General features: G+C 37.4%; 2 protein-coding genes across 2 annotated transcripts; both read right to left on the reverse strand.

Annotated features, from left to right (window-relative positions):
* Positions 1–5903: 5903 nt before the first annotated feature.
* Positions 5904–11506, reverse strand: LOC141817341 (uncharacterized). Its single transcript, XM_074705013.1, has 7 exons — positions 11428–11506; positions 11269–11349; positions 11013–11192; positions 7738–7908; positions 6908–7120; positions 6683–6774; positions 5904–6605 (listed from the first exon to the last, which is right to left on the reverse strand). The coding sequence occupies exons 1-7, from the start codon at positions 11504–11506 to the stop codon at positions 5904–5906; spliced, it is 1518 nt and encodes a 505-aa protein (XP_074561114.1).
* Positions 11507–17108: 5602 nt separating this feature from the next.
* Positions 17109–25877, reverse strand: LOC141817340 (potassium transporter 25-like). Its single transcript, XM_074705012.1, has 9 exons — positions 25275–25877; positions 24455–24980; positions 24317–24370; positions 22029–22289; positions 21899–21951; positions 20642–20765; positions 20286–20540; positions 18009–18415; positions 17109–17937 (listed from the first exon to the last, which is right to left on the reverse strand). Exons 1-9 carry the CDS (start codon positions 25311–25313, stop codon positions 17305–17307), a joined length of 2352 nt encoding a protein of 783 aa, XP_074561113.1. The 5' UTR covers positions 25314–25877; the 3' UTR covers positions 17109–17304.
* Between the last annotated feature and the right edge of the window lie 1465 nt (positions 25878–27342).

Here is a 27342-nt window from a genome sequence, read left to right on the forward strand (position 1 = left end):
CAAACTGTCAAGTAGGGAAAGATGTGCTTAGAAGGTTTAGCTATTTTGAATGGCCTGAGCTGTCGAGTCTGAGTGTCGAGTTAACTGAATGCCAAGTCGGCTAATGTCAATTACTGAGTCGCCAAGTACCGAGGTCGAGTGTCAAATCATCGAGTGTTGAAGTCGAATGCCAAGGCCGAGTCATCGAGTGTCGAGGCCAAGTGTTGAGGCACCAAGTGTCGAGTCACCAAATGTCGAAGTCGGTTGTCGAGTCATCAAGTGTCAAGGTTGAGTGCACAGTCAACCAAGCAGGAAGTCATTGACTTGTTGAGTATTCAAGAACTAATCTCGAGTCCAAATGGGTTCCCGATTATTCAAAAAAAAAGAAGCTAAGGTTTGCGTTTAACACAAATTTCTTAAAACATATTCATTCTCTCCAACAATGCTTAGAAGTCATGACGGATATCTGTTTCTCAAGATACAACGGCAAATCACAATCTCCACCAAGCACAAGTTTATCACGATAAACTAAAATTGTACTCAAATACTATCATAGGTAGTCTGTCGAATGAAAGATGTATGATAGAGAGACAACAATAATGGGGGAACAAAGTGGATGAAGTTTTCTTTTTGCTTTTCGTTACATGTTGTTCTCTTCTCTATGATCACAACCTCCTTATATAGGATCTCAGACCCGAAGCAGCAATCAATGACCAATTAATGATTATTTATTATCTTTACTCGCCGAGACTCTATTAGTACATCAACCTCCTCACTATTGGACATCTCTCCATCATCTAATTCCTCGAATGTCTTTCCACTTTCTCATTCTGAAATGCATCGTAGCTTTAGGTCATGATAGAGTTCGACATTTCTATGGCCGAGCAAGGCTTCATTCAACAAACTATTAACCATTCACTAGATCTTGTTCTCTTCATTAGAAAATTTGATCGGCTTGTACCGCGAATATGAAATGTTCAAATATCCCTTGCAACCCAACAATCCCCCTCTCAAACAAAGGACCACAAGCCTCCCCTGAATCCTCGATCCATCAGGACTTTTTCACCTAGCCGCAACTAGGACTTTTTGTCCCTCGGTCCACCCGACCTACTAGGACTTTCACCTAGTCGCAACTAGGACTTTTTGCCCCTCGGTCCACCCGACCTACTAGGACTTCTCACCTGGTGTCTGGTCCTCTTGATTCAAACACGGAAACACTCACTTCCTTTGTTTAAGGTTCAAAGCACATTGTTAGATCTGGATCATGGCTCATCCGGCGGTTAGTCCGATGAAGAGCGATCTCGCTCTGATACCGCTTGTTAGTCCGAATGGAATTAAAATATCTCCACAATGGCATGATATTGTCCACTTTGGGCCTAAACCCTCATGATTTTGTTCTTGGGCTCTCCCCAAAAGGCCTTATTTCAATGGAGATACTTTCCATCCTTTTAACCACATGATCTTTTCCATGTGCTTTAGATGTGGAACTATGTTTGCACCCTTGCAACCCAACAATTGTTAGATCCTTTTAACAAACACCTATATTATTAGTTAGGGTGTCTAAATCGCGTTGTGTCACGTAAATTTAAAGTCATTAATATAGTAATCAGAGTAGACTCTTATGTTACAAAAAAGTCTTGTTGCAAGATCCTTTATCATTTAATCTTGCCTATTTGATCTTCAATCCTTTATCTAGAAAAGTAGTTATAATATAAATTCTCGATTATCTAATACACTTGAAAAAAATTTGAGTCTCTAACTTACGTAGATTGTAAACCATAATGCAAATTCTGTCTCTATCTTTTTCTCCACCTCATTTACACATATTCATAGATTTTGTAATTATAGCTCTTGTTTAGGGTTTATAGTTCTTGTTTGTACAAGCTATCAAGGAAGCAAATTTTAAGAAGTATGGTATAACAAATAAAAATAAGGGGATAAATGTTAATGACATGGATATATTAAGGAGCCTTAGACGAGCACGTCTTAATTTGAAATAATTCGGAATTCTCACAGATGGTCGTAGGTCTATCAACTACTTCCTAGGTCCAAAACTGCCAAAGCTGGATCGACCTACACCATTCAAAGAATCAAAATTTTGATATTTTCTGAACCATATGAGTTCTAGGAAGTCAATTGTGGTGTCGGTTAGTGAGTATCATCATCGTAACCCTTATAATGAGTTTTGACATAATTTCTTAATCATTTGTGAGTTGAAAAAAAAAATCATTCCTCTCAATTTAGGGTATCACATTCATGTTTGAGGGCATCGATATATTAAGAAGCCTTACATTAGTACATATATTTTGATATTTTTTGAACTATATGAGTTCTAGGAACACAATTGTAGTGTCGATTAGTGAGTATTATCATCGTAGCACTTATAATGAGAGTTTGACGACGAAATCAATTGATGAACCTTTGTCATTCATAAAATCAAAAGGTTTATATTTTCTAAACCATTTGAGTTCTAGGAACTCAATTGTGGTGTCAGTGAATATCATCATCGTAGCCTTGTAATGAACTTTTAACATAATTTCTTAATCCTTTGCGAGTTGAAAAAAATCACTGCTCCCAATTTAGGGTATCACATTCATGTTTGAGGGCTTGGATATATTGAGCCTTAGATGAGTACATAAATCTTGATTTGAAGTGATTCAAAGTTCTTTAGATTTGTTAATCACTTTTGAATGAAATCGGTTGATAGACCTTCGCCATTCAGAAAATCAAAAGTTTGATATTTTCTAAACCATATGAGTTCTAGGAACTCAATTGTAGTGTCGGTTAGTGAGTATCTTCATCGTAACCCTTATAATGAGCATTTGATATAATTTATCATGCTTGAATTAAGTTGAAAAAATCACTGCTCTCAATATAGTATATCACATTGATATTTGAGAGCATGGATATATTTAGGAGCCTTAGACAAGTACATAGGTCTTGGTTTGAAGTGATTCGGAGTTCTCTAAGTTCATCAACCACTTTCGACTGAAATGACTGATGGACCTACACCATTCAGAAAATCAAAAGTTTTAATATTTTCTGATCGATATGAGTTCTAAAAACTCAATTGTGGTATCGATTCATGAGTATCATTATCGTAGCACTTATAATGAGTGTTTTACATAATTTCTCATACTAAATCGAGTTGAAAAAATTATTATTCTCAATATAGTGTATCACATTGATATTTGAGGGTATGGATATATTCAGGAGCCTTGGACGAGTACATAGGTCATGGTTTAAAGTGATTCAAAATTCTCTAGGTCAATCATCCACCTTTAGAATGAAACTAACGATGGACCTTCGCCATTCAAAAAATCAAAAGTTTGATATTTTCCGAACCATATGAGTTCTAGGAACTCAATTTTGGTGTTAGTTAGTATCATTATCGTAGCCTTTATAATGAGTTTTTGACATAATTTCTCGATCATTCTCAATTTAAAATATCATATTAATGTTTGAGGACATGAATATATTCATAAACCTTAGATGAGTGCATTTATCTTCATTTGATGTCATTCAGAGTTCTCTAAGTCATTCAGTTACTTTCGACTGAAATTGACTAATGGACCTACACCATTTAGAAAATCAAAAGTTTAATATTTTCTAAATCATATGATTTCTAGGAACTCAATTGTGGTGTCGGTAAGTATCATCATCGTAGCCTTTATAATGATATTTTGACAATTTCTCAAGCTTTGCGAGTTGACAAACTCACTACTCTCAATTTAGAATATCATATTCATATTTGAGGACATAGATATATTCAGAAGCTTTAGACTAATACACTTGTCTTCATTTGAAGTCATTCGAAGTTTTCTAGGTCCATTAGGTATTTTATAAGGGCTACAACAATGTTAACACAGAGCAAATATCAATTTACAAAAGTACTATAAAATCTCAACAACAATCTAATAACAATATTTATTAAGAAAAAATATTTCCTAAATAAAATAACAAGATCATTTTATAACATATCAAATATCAATTTAATTACAACTGATATACTACAAAATTTCAGCAATAACAATAATAATTTAAGCATATTAATTTTCAACCAAAAATAAAATCCATAGTAAAAAAAATCAATTTATAAATGTCACATTATAAAATTTCAATAACAACAGATACTTTTTACTTATAATTGTTGGTATCTTCGTACTTTCTTGCTCCACTTAACGATGATGGTGAACCCTCAAGGATCAAGGAGAAAATAAATTCCAACTCCAATCATAATAAAAATATATGAACAATAGAGAATAAAAATTTATTTCCAATGACAAACTTGCTAATTTGGTTGTGAAACAGATTTTAAAAATAATAATAATAACAACAACAACAACAACAACAACAACAAATGGGCCCTTAGGTTTTCCTTGCAAGTGTTATAAATGATTGACATGTCAAAGGTGGTTTCCCACCCTTCTTCACAGCACGAGACATAATACGAAAGTAGAAGAAAATAAATGATCATTAGAGGAATATGCATCTAGTGACTGTCCAAGAAAACAAACATGGAAGTTCTCTAGGTTCGACTCGATCTAACTCGACCATTTAGGATATGATTGCCACCAATACAATTGACTGAAACCTAAATCTAGTCAATTGAAGCTCAAAAAAAATCATTCTATCTTTGAACAAATAGTTTATAGTTAACATTTCAATTGAACGAGGGTTACCTCTAATCGACTAAATCAACTTGGGATCGATCTCAAAATCCATTACTCGTTGGTTCTACTAACCAATTAGATAGTTCCTACCTAGTTCACTCACATCATCGCTGGATGAAGTTGCCTAAAAATGTAAACCCCAAATTACAATTCACACACAATCTTTTACAACTCACACAACTTCTAGGTTTTCGACCTTTATGTCATCCTTTGACACTCAAAGACTCTTTTATCTCTAAAAAAAATGATAATCCCAGTCAGTCGCATTGACTCAATCCCTGGGGATGATCGGCCCGGTCCCACAGAAGTTTCCCACCGGCCACAGGATAAATCGGGAAGCGCACGCAGTGACTAACCCAGATGCCCAGCATCCTTTGATTGCGATCCCCATTTGGAGGAAAATTCCTGCAAATACGTCATAGCTAGGGATCGAACCGCGAGTGCCTGGGTGACAACCCGGATGTCCTACCGCGGCACCATGGCCCCGGGGACAAATCTCTTTTATCTCTAAGTTTTCACATCTCTTGCACAATGACTCCTTGCCCTCTCAAGTCTTCAATATCTTGCCTAAGCCCCCATGGATGTAACCGAGTTGGTAGTAGAATTGTAATAATCAAATCCCTTGGAGTTCATTCTCTTAGGGAATAAGTTCCTCCCACTTAAGAAGTCATTCGGTATCGTGATTTACATTCCTCCACAGACTTTGGGACTAACCGTGGAAGGGTAGTGATAAAGGAATGAAAGAATTTAATATTCATTGAAAACTCAAAGATATAAAATATCAAAGGCTAAGTGTAACATGGGTGAAAGGGAAACATCTCCAATGTCTTTAATTGATGAGTAACCCTATTATCGATCGTAATATCAATAAGACATCCCCATCGTGAGGGTGCCCAATTGGCTAGAGGATGACAGACTTGTTACAATGGGATAAGAGATCAATTCTCGACGGACACATGCTCTTGGGGAAAAAACCCCTCCGACTCCTAACCACTTGAAGGAGGAAACTTTGTGAGGATAACACACACAAAAAGCAAATCATGAACTGAGGTAACTGAGCCAAATTTACAAACCCATATCGATTAAGGACTAGATTTCTCATACAAAACAGATTAAGATCCAAATACTTTGCCAAGTTTCCAGATTTCTTGGTACTTCCCTCATTCTATAGACATGTAAGCGAGGGAAGAGACCACATATAAGTTGGCTGAATCTACTTCATTGAAATGGAAATGAAAATTTAGTGACTATTTAGTAGTTGCCATACCCCATGTAACCATTTCGGTATCGCACACCATACTGCTCATAGATTGGATCCCCATAATTCACAGCCTTGATCTCCACCGATCGGTGTTTGCTTTCCGATTCTTGAACAGCTCCAAAAACAATCTCATTAGAGGTTTCACAATTCTGCTCAAAGTAAGTTTGAGGGCCAGATGAGTGATGCCGGTGCTGCTGTAGTTGTTGTTGTTGATGCACTTGCTGTACCTGCTTCTGCGGCTCCGCCTTCCACCCATTAGTGTAAGTTTGTGGATGCCGAACATGGTGGATCTTTTCTGGTTCTTTTGACATGAATGCATAGGTCTTTCGTGGTGTGGGAGCTCTCGTCTCCACCGGTGGCGGTATCTCATCATGTGGAATGACAAAACTCTCAGGAATTGGCCAAGTGTTTACCCTCTGTTGCTGCTGCTGAAACTGTGTAGGTTTGGGTTTCCTTCGGAAGATTGGGAACAATGAACCGAAGATTCCGGCTGTGGAGAACCATGTTCGAGATATTAACTTCCCCGTGGAGTTGAAGAGGCCTTCATTGTCTGCATTTTCCGCATCTTCTCCAGTTGGTATAAGTGGTGGCCTTAGAGATGTCTTCATTTGTCTCCGATAAGGAGGCATGCTTGTTTTGATGGGTGTTCGATGTTCTTGTACAAAATGTGTTTGATTTTCCTGTACATGATCCTATTCACATTCCGTAAAAGGATTAGAATGTAGTCGATGTAAATTAATTGTCAAACTATCGAGTATGAATTACTTACATCGGCTTTTGACGAGATCATCAGTCCCACACGCCATTGAAGCAATGCTAGAATGTAGCCAAAGAAACCCGCAGCAAGCAGCACTGCAATACCTGTACAATAGCAGTAAAAAAATATGAGCTTACACAAGTTGTCGAAACTAATAGTTCGATCATGCAGTTTCTTTAAGCTTCTAATCAATAAGTTCATCCATTGAATTCTAGCTAGTAGGTCATCAAGGCGTACCGAAAGGAAAACCAGTTTCATATTGGTATGCACAATCATCGACGTTAAGCTGAACTTCCCTGATTGCCTGGTTTCCCCTGTCTACCACCAGAAGCGAACAGCTGCTCGCAACGTAAACTACTTCAAAATCAGTAGAAAACTTTGCATCTTCACTTGCCCCGTCCGAGTGTGCTACTCTACCACCCCACTTTCCCCCGGCAATTGTCGTAACCCCTGTACAAATTTGGAATTCAGTCAAGGAAGCTACATGAAACATACTTTACATGAATTCAAAGTTGCAGTGTCTCCTCTGCATAGATCAATTCTAAATAAATGAATCTTTCCTAATCGATGATACAATCTAAAGACCCTTGGCGTATTATATCCTTATACATCAAAACAATTGATCGTTTAGCCAACAATTTATCGCTCTTTATCAGAACATATGCGTACACTAGAAGTTGCTAAGCTCTTTATCGAGCATATGTAGCAAAGATGAACACCATGGCTTTCCCTCAACAGCCAAACTGAGATCCACCTCGACACCACTGGCAACACCTGAAAGTCAGTTTCTCATCAAAGAAGAATTTCTCTTGAGGTTTTCTTTTTTTTTCTCAGCTTAGTGAACTGTGATCATATTAACTAGAAGATAAGAACAATCATATACGAGCTTATGCAAACAAAGAAGATTGAAAAGGAAGGCCGCAAAGCAATCAGATGAATATTCATATATGACAATGCATTCATTTGCAAATAAAGTTTCTCCTGACAAACCGGTTGATCTTTCTAAATTCTATCGTAACCAATAAGACCATTGTGAAGCTGTTATATTTGTCTATCTCTTCACTTACCTGTGTCGCTAATTTTCCTTATTGCCATGTTCATTGTGTCTGCAACATATATATTTCCTCTTTCATCTACTGTAAAGCCCTTTGGATGGTTCATCCTTGCTTCTCGCGGCCTTCCATCAACGTGGCCAACATATCCTTCTGGAGAACCGGCAACAAGCTTAGGTCTGCTATCTGCATTTGAAAACAATATCTGGATAAGCTCAACATAATTTTTTTAAAAACAAAACAAGTAATCAAGCGATTTTCATACTCAAATTCCACAAACAATTTACTTCAGAGCAACAATTACTAGGAAAATACTAGCAACACACCAAAAGAAAACATCAATTAATAGATGAGATTGATTTCTTTTTCTTTCAAAACCTACCCGATGAGACTGATAATGGATAATCTTCAGGTTCACAAGCAAATCAAATCAGTTTAAGTATGTCCCAAGAGCTAAATACTATATTTTAAAAAAATGATAGCAGTGTGCCTAAAGGCACCCTCAAGTTTCATTCGAGTTAAATACTATCATTGTATCCAGAACAACAAATGACAATGACATACAGTATCGCAGACAATGAGTTCTCTGCAAAACTACTAAAAGTGCCAAATTTCAATTCCTTTAGCAATAGAAATTAATAAGTGAACATCTACATCATCATCACCATCATTGTCAAGCTGTGTTTGTCCCAACAATTTGATGTGGAATCTTATTCCTCCATTGAACTCTATGAAAGACGATACTACTTACTCGTAATATTCATTATTTAGTCGTAATATTCATCTCTACATAATTCATTGGTCATCTTTAAATATGTCCATAGCATTGTTGGAACATGTGGGTTGAAAGGACGGTCAATAGAGGGGGATTGAATATCGTTCATGTTTGCGAATAGAAAATGGATCGATTCTTGTTGCAATCTCAGAAAGGTTACAACAAAAACATTAACAGCGGAAATCAAACAAAAGCACAAACACAAGCATACCACAATGAGAACTAGGGCTTTTAATGTTGTTCAACAACCCTCAGGCTTCTATTCCATGGCCTATAATCCTTTGGTGAATCACTCCTAGAATCCTCTATACTTTCTCCTTCACGGCAACACCAAAAGTGGGTAAACCTCTTAAAAGTCGATCAAAAATAGCACAAAGAGGCTTACAACAAAGTTTTCAGGGTTAATAAGAAATTTCTAGGGTTAACAAGAAAGCACAAATAAAAGATAGAGTATTAGTCGGTTGGATTTGTTAATTGGTATGATCGCCGATTCCTAATTATTATCTACGGCTTACAAATATGTTCTAGTAAATAAAACTTGCGGAAATTAAATAATTACCAGAACGACCTCGCTGCCTTCCGCAGTCTTCTTCCTGAAGTTGGGTGGACAACGATCCTTCAGGAACCAAGGAACTGCAATCTCTTGAAACTTTGGATCTCTTTTCTTCTCGCTATCTGATGTGAAATATGTTTGTTGATACATGGCCTTTGGAACCCGTAAATTAGTCTCTTCCACAAATTGCTTTGTTGACACAGTCTTTCTAAGTTGGCAACCAAGGGTTAATTGGTATGACCAGTAGTCGATTGATTACGTCATTATCATCATCCATCCATTACGACTTGTTGAAAATTGTCTTCTTGTAGCATTAGTCGATTGGTCTTGATCAATTTATATCATTTTCATTGGATCATGACCAATTCCACTCTTGATTGCTTAATTGCTTATAGGCATTAGTTGACTGGATCATTACCAATCGATTGGTGTCTAGAATATACCATTTTGTTTGTTTCTTAAGTTGGCTAACCAATCAACTCAGTCAATAGTCAACAAAAATAGTCCTTTAGTCGACTAGTATGTTGACTACAATCAATCTACTAACTGAGTGCGCCTAAGTTGAGACTACCCTAGCCCAAGTATATTTGCTCTCAACTCTTAGCTCACTATGTAGTTATCTTCGCCACCGGGCTATCTCTCATATGGATGCACCAAGCTCTTGGTTCACTCTCCAAGCCATCCTTTATGCTCTACTTAAGTAGTCTACCCCCTCGGAAGCACTGAGCTGTCAACTCACTCCTCATGGCATCCTTCATCCTCCACTTATATGCTTGCCTCAACCATCTCCAATCAAACTTCTCATCCCTTAGATGCATTGAGCTCTCAACTCTCTTCCTGTGTCATCCTTCGCGTTTTGCTTACGTAGTCCGCTACTCAAGCACAGCTGTACTCAGATGCTCCTCGTCCTGTGGCCCCTCAAATGTCGCATACCATCCTTCTTTAGTCTCCATAAACCTTGAGCCATTAGGTAACCACGACCTTGGTCGTGTCAAGTCGTCTCCATGTGTATTCATCAAGTTCCTACACACTACACTTAGACACACAAGCAAAGCCTTCCTTAAACCTTTTGTCCAAATATCAAAATCGAAGGCCACACCGAACCACTTAGGGTCGATTGCACCAACAACTATTTTATTATCATCTACTAGAGTGGATGCTAGTATTTTTATTATAGTAACCATTTTTGCTATTTAACTTTTTACACATTAGTTCCTAATAGCTCAAGTCTAATGTGTAGAGTGTGATAGGTCGTACCATAATTTTATAAAAAAATTCATATAAACTAAAGGAGATGGATGATCCAACAAAACTCTAGAGGCTCATGTCTTTTACAACCATCCATTCATTACAAATATATTCATTAATATCAATAGTTCCTTCAGTAATTGATGATTGTTATTTAAATCCCTTATAGAAATTTCATGTACATTCATCATACTCTATGGATTAAAATGTTGAGGTTGTTTGGAAATAAATGTACATAAAATTAATGTAGTAGAAATGAGAATGCAAAGATGAATATACATAGTTACTAGAAAAGAAGAAAAAAAGAGCACTAATATTCAAGAAAAACTAGGTGTAGCTCCACTAATATCCTATAGTTGGAAGGTGTAGGATGTAGAATAAGACCAAAGAAAACATTAGTCAAGGTAATAGAACATATTTTAATTAATTTGAATATTACTATTGATATGGTATTGCTTACAGCTTAATGGAGGGATAAGATTCATATACCCGATCTCAAATACTTGGGACAAAATCGCTCGTAGTTGTTGATGATGATACTATCATTAATTAATATGATACGCTAAAGAAGTTATCGCTATCTTGCTATATTCTATAGCAGGATGTTTAGAAAAACACAAAAATGTTTTTAGTTAATTCAATTCATCAGCATATAACATTGGAACATTAAGGAAGCATATGAATTTTCCATCCCATAGAGACACAATGGCTCACATCTAGACAATGGCAGAGAGATCCGATACACATTGCTGTTGACAGAATCAAGAAGCAACAACTCTCCCCCCTGCATCACCTCGACCGAGTATGGCTCGATCCCCAGCTTGCTTCCGTCAAACACTGTCTCCACGGTGTAGCCGCTCTCAAATTTCATCGAAGGGCGGTGGCCAGGGACTGCTGCAAGAAGGTACAGAAATCAAGTTACAAATGCACAAAAGGAAACAAAAAAGCAGCAATCTTGAACACATTGCACCTGTTCTTGTAGTAGATTTCAGTGACCATAACCTCTTCAAGATAGAAGAGGCCGCATTGGACATGGCCGCGGCGACAATTTCTAACAAAACAACCAGAATTTAGCTGCATTATAACAAAATACGAAAATGAAGATCAAAAAGGGAGGGAAATAACTCACTTGAAGGTGTAGCAGCCGAAGCAGAATTGATGCAACTCAATGAAACCATCACTAGAGTGAGCACTGCTAACACTCTCATCTTGCTCCACAATAAGCCACAGATTCCCAGCGAAGTGATGATTCAAAGGTGGAGAAAGAAGAGAGAGAGGTAGAACCCTAAAGGGAGTTACCCATCTGAAGGCAGTTCTTGATTGGTCTCCTGCTTAACAACTGCTGAGAAGAAACCTTCACCTTTTTGCTTCCTTTTCTCCACTGCAGTGTGTTCTCCTCCTCCTCCTCCTCCTCCTCCTCCTCCTGCGAAGGATTGCCCCTCTTGTGAGGCAGAAAAAGCAAAGAGCAGCGAGGAAAGATACAAGTGAGGGGTGGGGTGTGGCTTCACTGAGTAGCTGCTGCTGTCCAGCATCTGATGTGATGAGGCCTTTAAGCCACAACCAAATTGCCCAGCTCAGAACCTCTGCTCGCCATTGTCAGCAGCAAGAAACAGACCTAAAAACAAAGAAAACAGCTCCTACTGCACATGTCAACAGCCACAAAAGCTATAAAAAAAATGAGCTTGATTCAAAATTGAGTAAACACGATTATATTAATTGCTCACCGAATTGTTTACGAGTTTCAAGGTGGTGGTGCGATGGCGTGGATCTCACTTTCTCTCTCTCTCTGCATGGTCTCTGCCTCTGCTGCAGATTTATTCCTTCCTCCACCTTCCTTTCCCACTTTCTCACCTTTCTATAATTGCATGTGATTCCAGTTCTTGTGGAGAGGATCTATCAACTCCATTCTCCCTATTGCAGGCAACTTTGAATCAAGATTGCATTTTTCTAAATGCCTTTGGCTGTGGAGTGTCCTCGGTGGTGCATGGCGGTGGTAGCTGAGATGTGGGTGTGGACAAAACTTGCCTTGATGATGAGGAGATGATGGAAGGCCAACAACACTGCAGATAGCAGGTCTCTCGTGACGGGCACTGCCGAGTGGAGTTATTGCATGGCTGCCTGAGAAGTTACTGAGCTTGGCACTTTGCAGGGGGAGTGAGACACTTGAGTTCATGAGCAGGAAACTCTGTCTGCGACAATGTAGGACCACAATCCAACTTCTTCTTCGAGTCATAAAAATAGATGAGAGCAGCTTGATCATGCATAAAATTCAATTGTGATTGGTATGATCTTACCTGCAATTCAACAAAAGAATAGAAGTTAATGATGCTTGTTTGTGATCAATGGCATGTTGGGCTAAGATGAGAAAGTTGAATTACAAAAATTAATTTTTTATAATTCAAACATCTCATTACAATATCATGATAATGATAATTTAAGTATTAACATGAATTGATTTGATGAAACATATAAAAGAATTGATGTTACCCTTGAAGCGTGATTTCAACCTCAAATTTATACTCCAAACCTTCTTTGATGTTATCTCACGACTCAACTCTATAGTATTATTTTGTGTGTGAGCACACACACTATATATATATATATATATATATATATATATATATATATATATTAGTTGGCTATGCAGAAAATATATATTATGATTAGTTTTTATAAAGATAGATTATGATTTGATAATTACTTATGATCATTATTAGGTATCTTGTTATGTATATATATAATGATAAATTTATCAGGTATCCTTGTTATCTTGTATATATAATACACATGTTAATATTAGTCCAATATATTTTATTTTCACTATAATTTTGATAAATTATAACTCTTATAATTTATCTGAATCTCACTCGAGCCACCAAAAGAACCTGATCAGGTAGACAAGCTCCAATAAATTAATTTTGACCTAATAAACTCTTAACTAGTCAAAATAATTTATTAATTTCATTCTATTCCACTAAAAGAATAAGATTGCACTCTTAATTCAATTAAAATTATTGAAACTAGCTTATAATCAATAAATATACCCTCTGATTGATCGATCTAACATATCACCCCCATCGATCAACTAGAATATTTGAAATAGGGTACCATGACTAAAATGTTCTTATTGGATATTCACACTTTCATATATACTTAACTTTCAATATTATTTAAGAGCTCAGATTTTACTGTCTATTAGAAGAACTCGTGAGTTATGTCATGCTTATTAATTAGGTAACGGATTTCATATTGTGAATACATGTTCTTCGTTATTTCATTTTAATTCCCAAAACACTGAGATATTAACCAATAGTTTGATTTTATCCATTGGTGTTTCAAAGAACTTTAAGTTCGAAGTTCATTATTATCCACTCAGGATTAAGGTGTTATATATAATAATCAAGTAAAATTAGATTTTTGTAGTCAAATCACAATCCTAATTTCACATGGTCGATCCAATACATTAAAATGTATATCCAATTTTATTACTAAGCCAAAGATAGACTTAATAAAATTGAGATAATCTTATCAAAATAAATTGTCCGTGTTTATTTATCGATCATGAACAATGATTCTTTGGATTGAATTATAAATTGAATCTTTCTGCGTTTAACAACTTAAACACTTAATTTATAGCCTTATACAATCCAGGGACACATGCAATGCCCTACAATATTATTTAAGTTTTTTATGTAGAGATCAGATTAAACTGCATATAATGCAGCGGAAATCAAAATCCCTCGAATCCATGCGACAACATACTCGTTTGCAATACTAGAATCGAGGTTACCTCGATGTGTACCCTTCGCAATCCCGACAGCAACTATTTGCCTTCAAGGTTTCAGCTCGAGTTTACCTCCAAGGTATCACTGATATGGAGAAGAACCCAACGGTGGTGCTAGCTACAAAGGAGGATTCGGCCAAAGGTGGAAGAGAAGAGGAAGAGGGAGAGCAAAAGCATCCAACAACCCCTTCATCAAGAGTCTTTCACCCCTTTTTATATCCCACCATGAGATATGAAGGATGAAGGGTTTTCTTGACTTTTAGTGATCCACGAAATTAATATTTTATTAATTCCCATGCATCTCATGCATGAAGATCTTTCTCCTCTTTTAATGAAGAATGCATCTCATACAATAATCTTTCTCTTCTTTTAAGGAAATTGCAGGTTTTTAAATCATGCATTTATGTGATGAATTCGAATTGACTTGTGTGACTTAGTCTAACAGTCTCACATTTGAGTTGATTTGCGTCCAACTCGAGTCCAACTATACAATGACACTAAGGACTTATCTTTGAGTAAATGCATATCTAGTATATACTCAAATACAAGTTGGTAAACTTTTAGTGGAAGAATTAGTAAGATTTTCTATAGATGCTATCTTGCACACTATCACATCTCCTCCATAGCTTCTTTATATAAAGTGGGATCCTCTTCTTGCTCAATAGATATTGCCTCAAAGGACTTTCCATAAAGCAAGTACTTAGCGGGTCAGCAAACAACTCTCTCACTACGTCTAAGTTGTGGAAGCTCTTGGTTGATTGAAATTGAGTGTTGCTCTCTCATTTGATCACCATGTCCCTCTTTTTCCATTTCAGTACACAGAGGTAATTGAATAATGGGGTCATGATCCTTTACCATCTCAGTTGTCGATAAATTAGTTGATACAATAGATGGAACCTCCATTTGTTTCCCACTATGATCAACAATCAATGGTGGTAAAAATGTGGATACAAGTTGAGTTGTTCAATGCAAATCTGAACTAGGATTCTCTTTCAAAAGAAACTTACTTTTTGATTCACGTTCTTCTACATATTGTCCTCCAAAAAAATTACATTTGTACTTACAAATACTTTTTAATCTAGAGGACTATAGAAGTAATATCCTCTCGCTCCTTTTGGATACCCTACAAAGATGCAAGCCTCTTATCTTATCTAATATCTATCTTTCCCTTAAGCACATATGCAAGGCATCCCCATATCTGAATATGTCTTAGATTGGGTTTGCATCCATTCCACAACTCCAAGGGTGTCTTAGAGATAAATTTAAAAGGAACCATGTTCAACAAGTCTATTGCAATTTGTAAAAGAATATCCCCAAAAGAATGTATTGAGAGTAGAGAAGCCAAAAGAAAACAAGTATATTGCATGAACATCTCAGGGAGAGTCTCTAAAGTCATGTAAACCTGAGTCTCTGATTTGATCTCAGCCCCTAAAACCTCATCCACGTTAAACTAAGTGATCAATGCAAGCATGTGATCTCTCAGGATATCTCACGGGCATACTAAGTTTCATGCGAATGTTCATGATGGATCTAATGGTTGACTAACATGCTTGACGTCCTTGATGCTCGAACATTTATTGGAGGCTTTCCATGATTTCAATATATATAGATCCTCCTATGTCATTGAACTGTATCTCTTACTTTAGGACCATGATCTTTGGAAAGTTAATTCAACCATTTTAGTTGATTGTTAATTATAGCTATCTCCATTAATGTCAATTACTCCACACCATTACTAACTGATACGACGACTCACTCATCTCGGCTACTCAGCAACTGACTCGGTCACTCCGTCTCGGCCAGCTCGGCCGGTCAGCTCTACTCTCGGCTAGCTCAGCCGCTCAGTTCTACTCTCGGCCAGCTCGGCCGCTTAGTCCTGTTCTCAGCCTCGACCAGCTCAGCCACTCAATCTCCTCCATGAACCCGATCACTTTATCACTATATTCAACTCCGGCTCGGCCCTTCTCGGGTACCTCTCCACTAAGGGACAATTGAGCGATAGGACAATCAAGCGGGCGAGCCCTACCACTGTAGGATAAAGGCAACGGCTAGGTTGTCAAACCTGGTCCCCTAGATCCTCTTGGACCTTCGTTCTTGGTTAAAAGACAAGAATATCCACACGACCAGGTCGTAGGGCGGTTATGAGGTTTACAGACCCTGCCCCTTAGATGCGGCCCTATCAGCTCACCTGTCAGCAATGCACAGAACCTGTCCCCTCAGATACCACCATAATCTATTTCCATGTCAGCAGGAACGTCTTCTTCAGTGAGTATATATATAAACTCCTCTACAGGTATGAAAAAGCTCTCGATCTCCATATACTTTAAGTACTATTCCTTCTCCATTTTCTCTACTTCTCTTGATTGATTTGAGCGTCGAAGTGGCCTTGTCGGGAATCCCTAGCACCATACTAATCTGCTCGTTCAGTTCTTTTCTTCATCAAGTTCTTCTCCCCGGCAAGATCTACGTGGATTGAGGTGGCATTTCCTTGACTGATGGTTTGACCGTCTGAGGCATCCGGCCGGAACACTAACTATTAACTTCAGAAATGATAATCACGGAGGAACCACATGAGATCATGAGTCATGTCTACTTGTGATCAATAATCGTGCAAACAATAGTGGCTGTCTTCAAAAGGCGTATAGCCTATTGATCTCGAAATGGAGAGCTTAGAGAGCTCAAGTAAAGAGACTAGAGAACTCAAAGGGGAGAACTCAGAGTAAAGAGCTTGAGAGACCGAGCTCTTAACCTAGCAAATGGCATTTGCTTGCCGAATCCAGAAGATGGCAACTTTGTTCAAAAGGTCAAGTCTTTAGAGGTACCAACATGCCGACCTAGAATAGGGCCGCATAGGCATACTTTGCCGACCTAGAATGAAGTTGTTATCACGGGTATCAATCGGATACTTATATACATCCGCTGAAGTGTGTGTAACAACAAAATCAGTGATTGGTAAAGTAAATTTTATCCGCTTAAGTAGTACAATGGACGAACATAAATCGACTAACAACGCAAAAAAAAGTATATAACAACTCAAATATGAAAGAAGATTATAGAAGTCATGTTCTTATATACAAAGTGTTACAAGGCAAAACTCAACTAACATGGGCCTAATCATATGATCCTTGCAAAATCTGTTTTTGCCTTTTATGATCTTTGGCTGTTGGGATTTGAAGATGAACATGGTCTATGCAAAGCTGTACAAGTGGAATATGCTAACTTTCAAACATTATAAGCCATCCCAACCTCCAGAGTTGAAGCATGAGGAATGCCGATAGCATACGTCGGCCCCCGGAAGTTCCTCCGCAGGAGCTCGTACCCGAAGTTGATCGAAAGGCGTTTGATCAAACTTGATCCACTCTTGGCCCTCATGTGTGAGTGCCCAAGTATGAAGGCCATTCCTGCTTCTCTTGCATTCATCAGATCTTGCAGCTCTTCTTCGGCTCCCTTTTCAATCTTTGGGCTCTTTGGCAACACGAACCGCACTCGTTTCTTCCGTGGAATTGCTGATGAATGCATCTCGTTGGATCCCGAAAGGCCTGGTGCTTCCTCAGATTCTATTTTCTCCTCACTGAACCTGAAACCTGCACTTACTACTGTCATTTTTTCATCACCATTGTCGGTTCCCTCCGCAAGACTATTATGCTCATGCCCGGCGGATCGTATGAACTCCGCAATGCTGGATACTAGGTCCTTCTCAAACTCCAAGTCATCTTTGTGTACGTCGTGGTACCCGTACCTGACTATGACTCGATAACTTCTGAATTCTTTAGGACCAACTCGACCGACAAGGAATCTTTCCTCCGGCCGGACATGTGGGATTGGGATTGACTTGATGCATAGGAAGACAAGAACCTGTGCCAGTGGAATTCAAATTCATTTTCCTACTAGAATTCAGTGCATTACACAAAGTTTGCGAGGCGTACCTGGTGAAATGCCGGCAAGTTGGTGACAAAGTGTGTGAAAATGGCGGGAATTCCCGATGCAAGTTCAGTGTGAATCAAACCAATGCCTCGCACACGAACGAAGCCAAGAGAGGGGCCGAGGCTAAGCAGCCAGTTGATGGGAACCTGGTTTTGAACATCAAACTCGTACTTCTTGACGGTGCCATAGTGCCATATGCACATAACCATCATGAGAACCGAGGCGAGCGCAATAGGGAACCATGCTCCCTCAAGAAACTTGATCAGGGAGGCCGAGAAGAATATCACTTCTATTGTTCCAAAGAAAATGAGAAAGCATATTGCAAAGAAAATGTTCTTATGCCAGCATACGACGATTACTAGTGACATGAGGCAGGTAGTGACCAGCATAACGATAATGACTGCTAAACCTGTTGCAATGCAATGGTTAAAGATATCGTGTTAGACGAGTTAATAATGGAGAAAGTCCCCAACAAAATGTACAGAATCATCGGTTCACTAACAAAGTACGAAAAGAATCACTACTATTACCAAGCAGCTATTGGCACCAGATGCTGTACTCAATTGCTACCATCAGTATAATGAGTTGCCATTAGCTATTCACTTGCATTTAGGAGTTTCTATGCACCATTGCGACCGTAGGCAGCCACATGAGCGAGAAAAAGAATGATCGATAACTACTATCACATGAAGGAAGACGATTAAAAATGTGAGAGGAAATCACTGATTGAATCAGTATATTTTTGTTCATAGCAAAATGCTGCTCCTAGTGATTCGGCGTCTTTGATAGAGCTCAATGTCAAAAATAGATACAATCTAAAAGACCTTTTAAAACTGCAAAGTTAGCGAATTTTGGATATCATTTTGTTAGGCTCAAGGGAACTGCAAATGAACATGGTCCCAAAGACGACGAATAAATAAGAAAAGCTGAAACAGAAGACACAAATCTAGTTCTATTATGCCAACGCATGCCTATGCTCGTTACATACTTCTAAATCTCACCGAGTTCTCTATCGAAGAGGAAAAAAGGGATATATCACTTAGGAAGAGTATAGGAAAGATACAATCAAACAGTGTTTTAGTTGCTTCCTGATTTATAGCAAAGATCCATGGTCTTAGTTAAGATTCTGAGTTGATTCGACAAAGATATCTGAAATTATTTCACACCTTTACAAAAATATATGATAAAATGGAATTCGTTGCAATTCCATTGGTATCAGTTGCATTTAGATCACCATCCATATAAGCAAATCAACCGATAGTTGGGCAACATTGGAGGGATGCCTACTTGATGCATGTCCAAAATGTTAGAATAATAATGAGTATTCATACTTCACATGATTGACATGCCCAACCATTCAATCACATAATCCAAGGAGATGATATTGAAAAGTCTAATATCAGATTACTCATGAATAAAGGTAAAGCTCGATATCTTTCAGGTTGCTAGAGAAGATTTTAGGATTTCTAAGGCAATGGTAAAGCATTAAAGATGAAGCCCCTAGTTAGTTTATCTAAAGGTCAGCTCTTCATCAAGTATTCTGGTATTGAGTTCCATTAGGCGCATACACAACACTCAAAGACTTGCATAAAAGTGAGGTTCGACGTCTTCACAACTTGCTCTTAAACAACCATGAACCGAGGTATGATTTATTTGTTCTGCACAGTATTGCTTGATTTTTTTTTCTGAAACCCATTGTTTGTTTTACTGTGTCCTTGTATCTTATCGCCATGATAAAGTATACGATCATATTCTTGCACATATCTCTTTCGTGTAAGTTTACAGTTTCGATGTTTCTATATATTTCAGAAAAATCTTCATAACAATCTCTCCCTTATCAATATAAGGATCCATAGGTAGAGATTAAGGATGTTGTTAGATTGTGCATGATCCCGAATTGGCTCGGTTGTACTTGAGATGGAAGAAACCAAAGCCTAACACGAACCATAAGCAACTCTCCTTTGCTTAAATCGCTTAAAGATTGGATGCTGATATCTATTTGTGGTACTGAACTTAGAGATGTAGATTCCAACAATTAAACCTTTGTTACCAAATGACTCTTTTAGCTTGGTTTTGTTTGAGGCTTTCTGCTGTAGTCGCTTCTGTTAGCTCTGCCCGATTGATGCATATAGTAGAAATGATATAGAATCGATCGGGATGATGCAAAACCAGTGGTGTAAGTAAAGCCAAGTTGAACATAAAGGATACAAGGGAAATGATAAACTGAATGGAAAGACTACAAAACAAAATTGCGAGGTCATAATTTTCGAGCATTGTACCTTGCGCATTTCCCAAATGCTTAGTGTCTCTGAAACCGATAGTCACGGCCAAGCACAATATCATCAAAATCCAATTGATATCAGGAATGTATATTTGTCCATCTATTTTGGATGATGTATGGACTATCTTCACCCTCGGAAAACAACTTAAGGCAGAGCACTGCTTGATAATAGAGAAAGTGCCGGTGATAACGGACTGGCTTCCCACCACGGCAGCAAGAATTGCGATTACTAGAACAGGCCATCTCAGTCTCTCTAACAAGAGAATTTCTATATGTAAATACTTTGGAAATCCTCATAATTAAAGATCATGATTTATCGATCAAGTAAAACACGATATGCAGAATTATTGATACCTGGTACAGATACATAGAATCCAATCTGATGGTGATTCTCAATAACATGATGCTGAGATAAAAAGGCGGCTTGTCCCATATATGCTAGGAGCAAAGATGGATACACCACAAATGCAAAAGCAATCTGTAGATAAATTCAGTTCACAAGGAGACAATCAGTTCTCTAGAGATTGAATTGCGAGCCAACTAAGAAGCATATATTCCAATTCTTCCAAAATCTTAAAGTATAAATGAGTATGTAATATATCGACATCAATATCATATAAAATTTGTGGAAGGAAAAACCATTTGTAGAGTAAAAGTTGGGGGTCTTCACAAACAGTTTAATAAAATCATAGACGAAAGAAAATGCTTGTTTGGCAAAGAATTTCCAGAGACCTTAATTTCCGAAAGAAATTGGTCCACAGAGATGAGGGCAAGTACAGGTATTAGCATCGATGTGGATTTAAGGGTTGACACAGTTATTAATATAAAATTTTACATGTTATAAATATGGGTTTCCAATGTCAACTCAGAATGCTAGATCCCAACAAAGCACAATGTACGTAGACGGCCAAATAGTATCTAAGTGTCTGCAAAAGTTTTCCATGTCACAAAAAACCTTTTTAATCTTCATCAAATATGGCTTGTTCACCAGTTAACTACCCTTTTATGATCCTTGTTCAAATTGCTTGTTTGAAGAACGAAAAAAAATCTCTTTGATCAAGCAAACCTACAGGTATTTCAAAATATGCCGGATTGGCCAAAATACACTAACATAGTTAAGGTTTAAAATTATGATATTTAAGATTTATTTGTGAGTTTGTTAGAGTTTTATTTAGATTTATTTGTGAGTTTGTTAGAGTACTCAGTTTGCTTATAATAATTATGTGAATTGTTCGAAGGGTAAAAGTCCATTTGAGGTCATCTATGGGTTAAGCTCGTTGCTCAGTCCATTTGGTTTAATTGCCTACCACCTCCCACCCTTATGGATAGTCAATAACTTTTCTGAGTATGTTAGATAGATACAAACCGATATTAGTAGAAATCTTGGTACAAAGAAACATATTTTAAAGCTTGGTACAAAGAAACAAAACCCTTATCGACATTGGGACGATGTTCCAAAACCTTGGTACAAAACAAACGAATAGTTGCAAATGTGAGAACTAATGTCAGTCCAACTGAAACAATAAAGAGAAAAGATGATCGGGCAAATAGAAACATACACCATCAAAGAATAACTAAATACATCCATATTAAATATGACTATTATCTTACCTTTACAGATGACTGCGAAAAATGCCCCAGATCAGCATACATTGCTTCCGAACCTATAAAAACAATTCTTAAACTAAAATGGTTCGGAGTAAAGAAATCGATATGTGGATGATAGAGGCCTTCTACGAACCTGTTATACATAAGAGAACACCTCCTAATGACATCCAACCTCCTCTTCCCGTCTTCTTCAAGAACTTGAACATATAGCATGGAGAAAGGGCTCGATATATATGAGGATTCCAATGAACAATATTATAGGCACCAATGAGACTGATGCATAAAAGCCAAATTATGACAATCGGTGCGAACAGGAAACCCAGTCGGCGAGTGCCAACACGTTGCAGTGTGAATAAGCATAACAGAATGAAACATGCAGTAGGAAGCTCAACATCTGTAACAATGAATCACAAAGGGAAGTAATTTTCATAAAAGCCACCAAGCCGATAATAAATATAAGAAGTACATTGATACAGAATCTCATAAGCAACAAGACAAAATTATAAAGGGCATGACAAGGAATGCTAAAATATGACATTTTTTCCAATAATTTTCAAGTTGCAACAAATTTGCACACAGTGAAACTTCCATTCAAGAAATCTTTGAGTAATCAGTTCCTTATAATTGGGTGTGGTAGGGGAGCACGATGGAACCTATTGTGATGGGAGATGGGGATGCTATGAGGAAATTGGTCAACAAGTTAAGGGAAGGGAGGGTATGTTTGGGTTGTAAATTGATTTTTTTTTTTTTTTGATAATAGGTAGACGACCTTACCCCTAGTTCTACCGAGGAAAGCCAGAACACAACTTATGTACATTCAGAAGCTGACCTCTAGAATATTCGTTTCTATTGGGATTTGAATCTTAGTTTTCTTAATTGTTCCTATGAGTGCTTTACCACTGCACCACACCCGTGGGGGGCATAAATTATTTTCTTTAATTAACATGGAGGTTGATGCAAATATAGTAGATGATTTTGCAATTGCATGCCAACTTATCATTAACTTAACAATAGCATTATGGAAAGAAACCTAACGATGGACAAGGTAATTTGGATCAAGATCCTACCTAAGAACACAAATAGGTTCATAGGTTCAAATCTAGGATTTGAGCATACAACCGTAACATCTTATAATTTAATTAAAATATTTTAGAACTTTATTTGTCATTTATAAATAAATATATTCTATTTAATCAAACTTATTGATCATCAAGATCATACAGAGGAACAAGGATTGGATTGTGGGTTCATAAAATCATAACTTGATTTAAATCCTACTTGGGATTTAGATTGTTTTAAGTCATTTTGGATTGTATAATATTAGATCTAGATTACTATCTTGACTACCATGACACAATTTTCGATAGTTTATAATAGTTTTGATAAATTTGAAAGTTTGTCATGGATTTTGCTAAAACGGACAAAGTACGTGTACCAACCATGAAATGAAACTTGTTCTCCAAATCCTTGCTTCCAAGAATATTTCACACAAAATAAGAGATACTCTATTATCCTATATAAACCAATCGGTAGAAATGGGATAAAACATTCAAACTCAACTTCATTGAGGAAAAGAAAGGCAAATGCAAATAAAAACTTGAAGAAACAGAATTAGAGTAGACAAATGTATTTTCATCGGCAAGTCATAAGGAAGATGGAGGGTTAAATAGGATATAGCTTTCGACTGGAGGGTAATAAGAATGACATGGCACACGAAAAGGCACATTATAGATTATCATACAACAGTGAGTTTAATAATACTGGAGGGCAATTAAAATAACTTAATATAAACCATATTGGTTAGTACCTTTATAGTGTCGCATGGGCACTTATTTTCCTATCTTATTTATAGGCTAGTAGCTCGGCAATGACACAAATATTGAGTTATTAATATAAAGCCAGTTTCATTTTGTCCTCTATAGTAATTGAAATAGTTTCGAACTAGAACAACGCTCTTGAATAAAAGAAGGGGAGCAATGACGCAATGGTAAAATTATTGTCGTGTGACCTTGTGGTCACGGGTTCAAGTCGTGGAAATAATCTTTTGCAATGCAAGGTAAGATTGCGTACAATAGACCCAATGTGGTCCGATCATTCCCCAAGATCCTGAATTGATGGGAGCTTCATGCATCAGGATCCCCTTTATCATACTATGAATAAAACTTAAAACTATAATACTATTGCAGGGAAATAAAATAACAAAAATGCTATTGCGAGCATTTGATGCAACCAAGATAAGAAAATTGTATCCTAAATCAAATAGAATCATTAAAACTAAGAAACCAAACGAAAATCAATATCATAGAAAAATATAACATCCCCAAGTTTTTATAAAGACCACTGTGATACCAACAATTCTAAATAGTAGTTCTTGAGCATATGATGCATATCCATTAGTTTGCATTTAGAGAATTTCCTTACATTTGTGATGCTCCCTTGACATTGAAAGCTCAAGCCCTGAGATCGCCGAAAAGACTGCACCAAATAACAAATTCAAAGCATAACTCGTCAAATAAGTATCCAAAGAGGCAACAATAAATCATAGAAACAAAGCATTACCAGAGATTGCTGGGGTGAGGACACCATCGCCAATGACCATGCATGTCCCGAGCAAAGAAAGTAATAGTAAAATGCGCTGTGAGTTTTTGTGCTTCGCCAACAGCCTCTTCAGCAATGATGAACTATATGTATCACCATCACATGGCGAAATGGAAACAACATCATTAAGTAGGTGGAAGGGTTCATCCTTCTTTTTACACGCCATCAGCTCCTCATCAGCAACCTGCCCGTTCGGTATGAATCCAATGCGACCATGGCGAACGAGAAGTGAATAGAGGGCAAACGTGCCACCCTCGCCATTGTCATCAGCTCGGAGGACAATGAGGACATACTTGAGAAGGGGGATAAGGGTGAGGGTCCAAAAAACAAAAGATAGCACACCATATATTTCGTCATTGCTATCGGAGTGCTTGATATCATCGGCAAAGGTATTCCTATATACATACAGAGGTGAAGTGCTAAGATCACCATAGACCACACCAAGGCTCTGGTAAGCAAGCATTAGTACTGAACTCCAAGTTTGTCTCTGCAATTCAAGTAACCAGTAAAGTTCCCTCTTTGAGCAACAACCATGATGAAAGACTTGCAAGATCTTAGCTTGGAGACGAAATGGAGCAAATTGAAAGCAGAACCAACACAAAAAAACTCACAAACATCTGGAATCATATCCAAAAAAACAGCTTAAACACGAAAAAAGAGCCTCCACGTTCAATCAACCTCAAATAAAGAACTGCAAAACCTAACTCCTATAAGCCAAGACCTCTCAGAAATGGGATCAAGGTCCAAACTTTACTACCGAGAAGTCAATCGCACCACTCACCTTGGCAGGGTTGCTTAAGGGACCGGCCTCCAAATCCATAGCGCTGCACCTTTGAAATCAGAATCACACACTCCCCTAAGCAGGGTAATTTGCCGCAGGGCAACAAAGGAGGAGCCGATAACCAAGATTCTCGGCGGCGGCGGCAACTGGAAGCGGAATCAAACATACGCCATGTCCAAGACACTTACAACTCCAAAGAACAACCGTAACAGTTATTGCCACGATGTTTCTGTACGCTATCTCTCTTGTGCTTCGCCACTACAAAGAATCAAACTTTTTTGGCGTGCCACGACAAAAATGGCTTCTGGTAGTCTCCGGACACAAGGCCAACAGATACAGAGACGGATAGGACGTTGGTGACCTACCAAGCTGAAAAAAACAGGAAGATGAAACCAGCAGCGAGGAAAAGGGAGGAAATGAATAAAAATTGCAACTTTCTTTCCAGACTTTTGGCAGGGATTAAAAAAAGCAGTGCTTGTGGATGACTGCAAAATTCGATAGGTTGGTGATCCTTTAATCGACAATTAGCTTATCAAAAATCCCTGCTGTGGTTGTGCGAGGCCACGGGAGTGGTTGAATAAACTATTACAAGTTTTGAATACCACAAAGAGAATCCTCGATGTGTCAGTTCATGATTGAAGTGGCAGCAAAGGAGAGGCGTGCTCCAGTGAGCAGACGATCGTGCTCGACGTGGAAAGTCAATCCTTTGTCTATTTAGATGGTTGTTGGATTCTAAATCCGTGGACGGCGGAGTCAGTTGGGATGATTTATGATTTCATTGTGAGACACTTATATGATATTTTGAATTATCTTTTTCGTTCTTTCAAATTTTTTTATCTATAAATTCAACAGTTGCGTGTAGTTTACAAGGTGACTCCACCCTTGAAAACAGCACTTCGCATGTGTTCTTTACTTCTTCAGTTAAACAAGTTAACTTGCAATAGGACATTGAGGTTTTGCTTGTTTCAGCCAAACTGTTATTATTAATAATTCTAAATGGATATCAAAAATAGACTATCAATAGAACTAAATTTTAAAGTGTTCAAACTTTTTTAACAAGATTAAAATGAATTAAATCATTCAAATAATTTGTTTAAACTTGAGCTCTCAATTCAATTTGTTTAATTGTTTCAATGAATTTTATTCATTTTTGAATTAAACAAATATAAATAAATTCTTACGAAGTTAAATATCAACCTTCTTCGTGAACATTTGATTCATTTACGACCGAAACAATTAAGTCAATATGATAGAAACAAGCAAGATCTCAAATCCTTTTTCAAGTTAACTTGTTTAACTTGTGCTCAATTGACAATGAAATGGCCCTTTTTTTATGCATTTGAAGTCAAAGTGAAAGGGACTAAAGTGAAATTAGGTAAGTGAAAGGGACTGAAATGAGAATGTGTGGATAAGGTTAATTATGGGTGGCTAGATTGCATCCGCACACGTGTCACGATAAGCAACATGGAAGAATCCAAACCCATCAATTGATAAGATACCAAACAAACCTACCATTTTTTCCATTTGTTTTTGCTCAAGAATAAAAATAATTATTTTCCCAAAAAGGTATTTTTGGTATTTATCTCTAAAAAGATCTTTGATGAGATATATTCTATCAAATTTATCCTTCTAATTTTAAAATAGTCAAATAATTAAAGAAAATAGCCATACAATAATTTCAAAAAGATGCTTGGTTGGTAGTCTTGTAAAGATAAGTCTTTTGGTGGCGGGACGTGTTTATCATCTTAGCGGTCTTACACGATCGATTTGACGACTATCTGTGAGGAGGTAAATCGAAAAGTTGCAGTTGGCCACGACGAAGGAGAGCATTGCCTTGGCTTTGTCAAGATTCAACCCTTGTCTACTTCAACAAGTCTGCTCCGTCGTAATCAACTCAACTATGTCCCGGGGGAAAAAAAAATTTTCTAACCCAGTCTAATCTAAAGTGGATTACGGGTTAAGTGCTACCATTATATGATTATTTTGAGTTAAATTTTGAAATAATTATATAATGGTTTTAGGTTTTATGGATTAGCAATTATATGGTTAATGTTGACCTATTATATTT

Source organism: Curcuma longa, unplaced genomic scaffold, assembly GCF_044706935.1.
Source record: "Curcuma longa cultivar G26 ecotype Majalengka, Jawa Barat unplaced genomic scaffold, ITB_CL_G26_1.1 contig_20166, whole genome shotgun sequence".
Lineage (NCBI taxonomy): Eukaryota > Viridiplantae > Streptophyta > Magnoliopsida > Zingiberales > Zingiberaceae > Curcuma > Curcuma longa.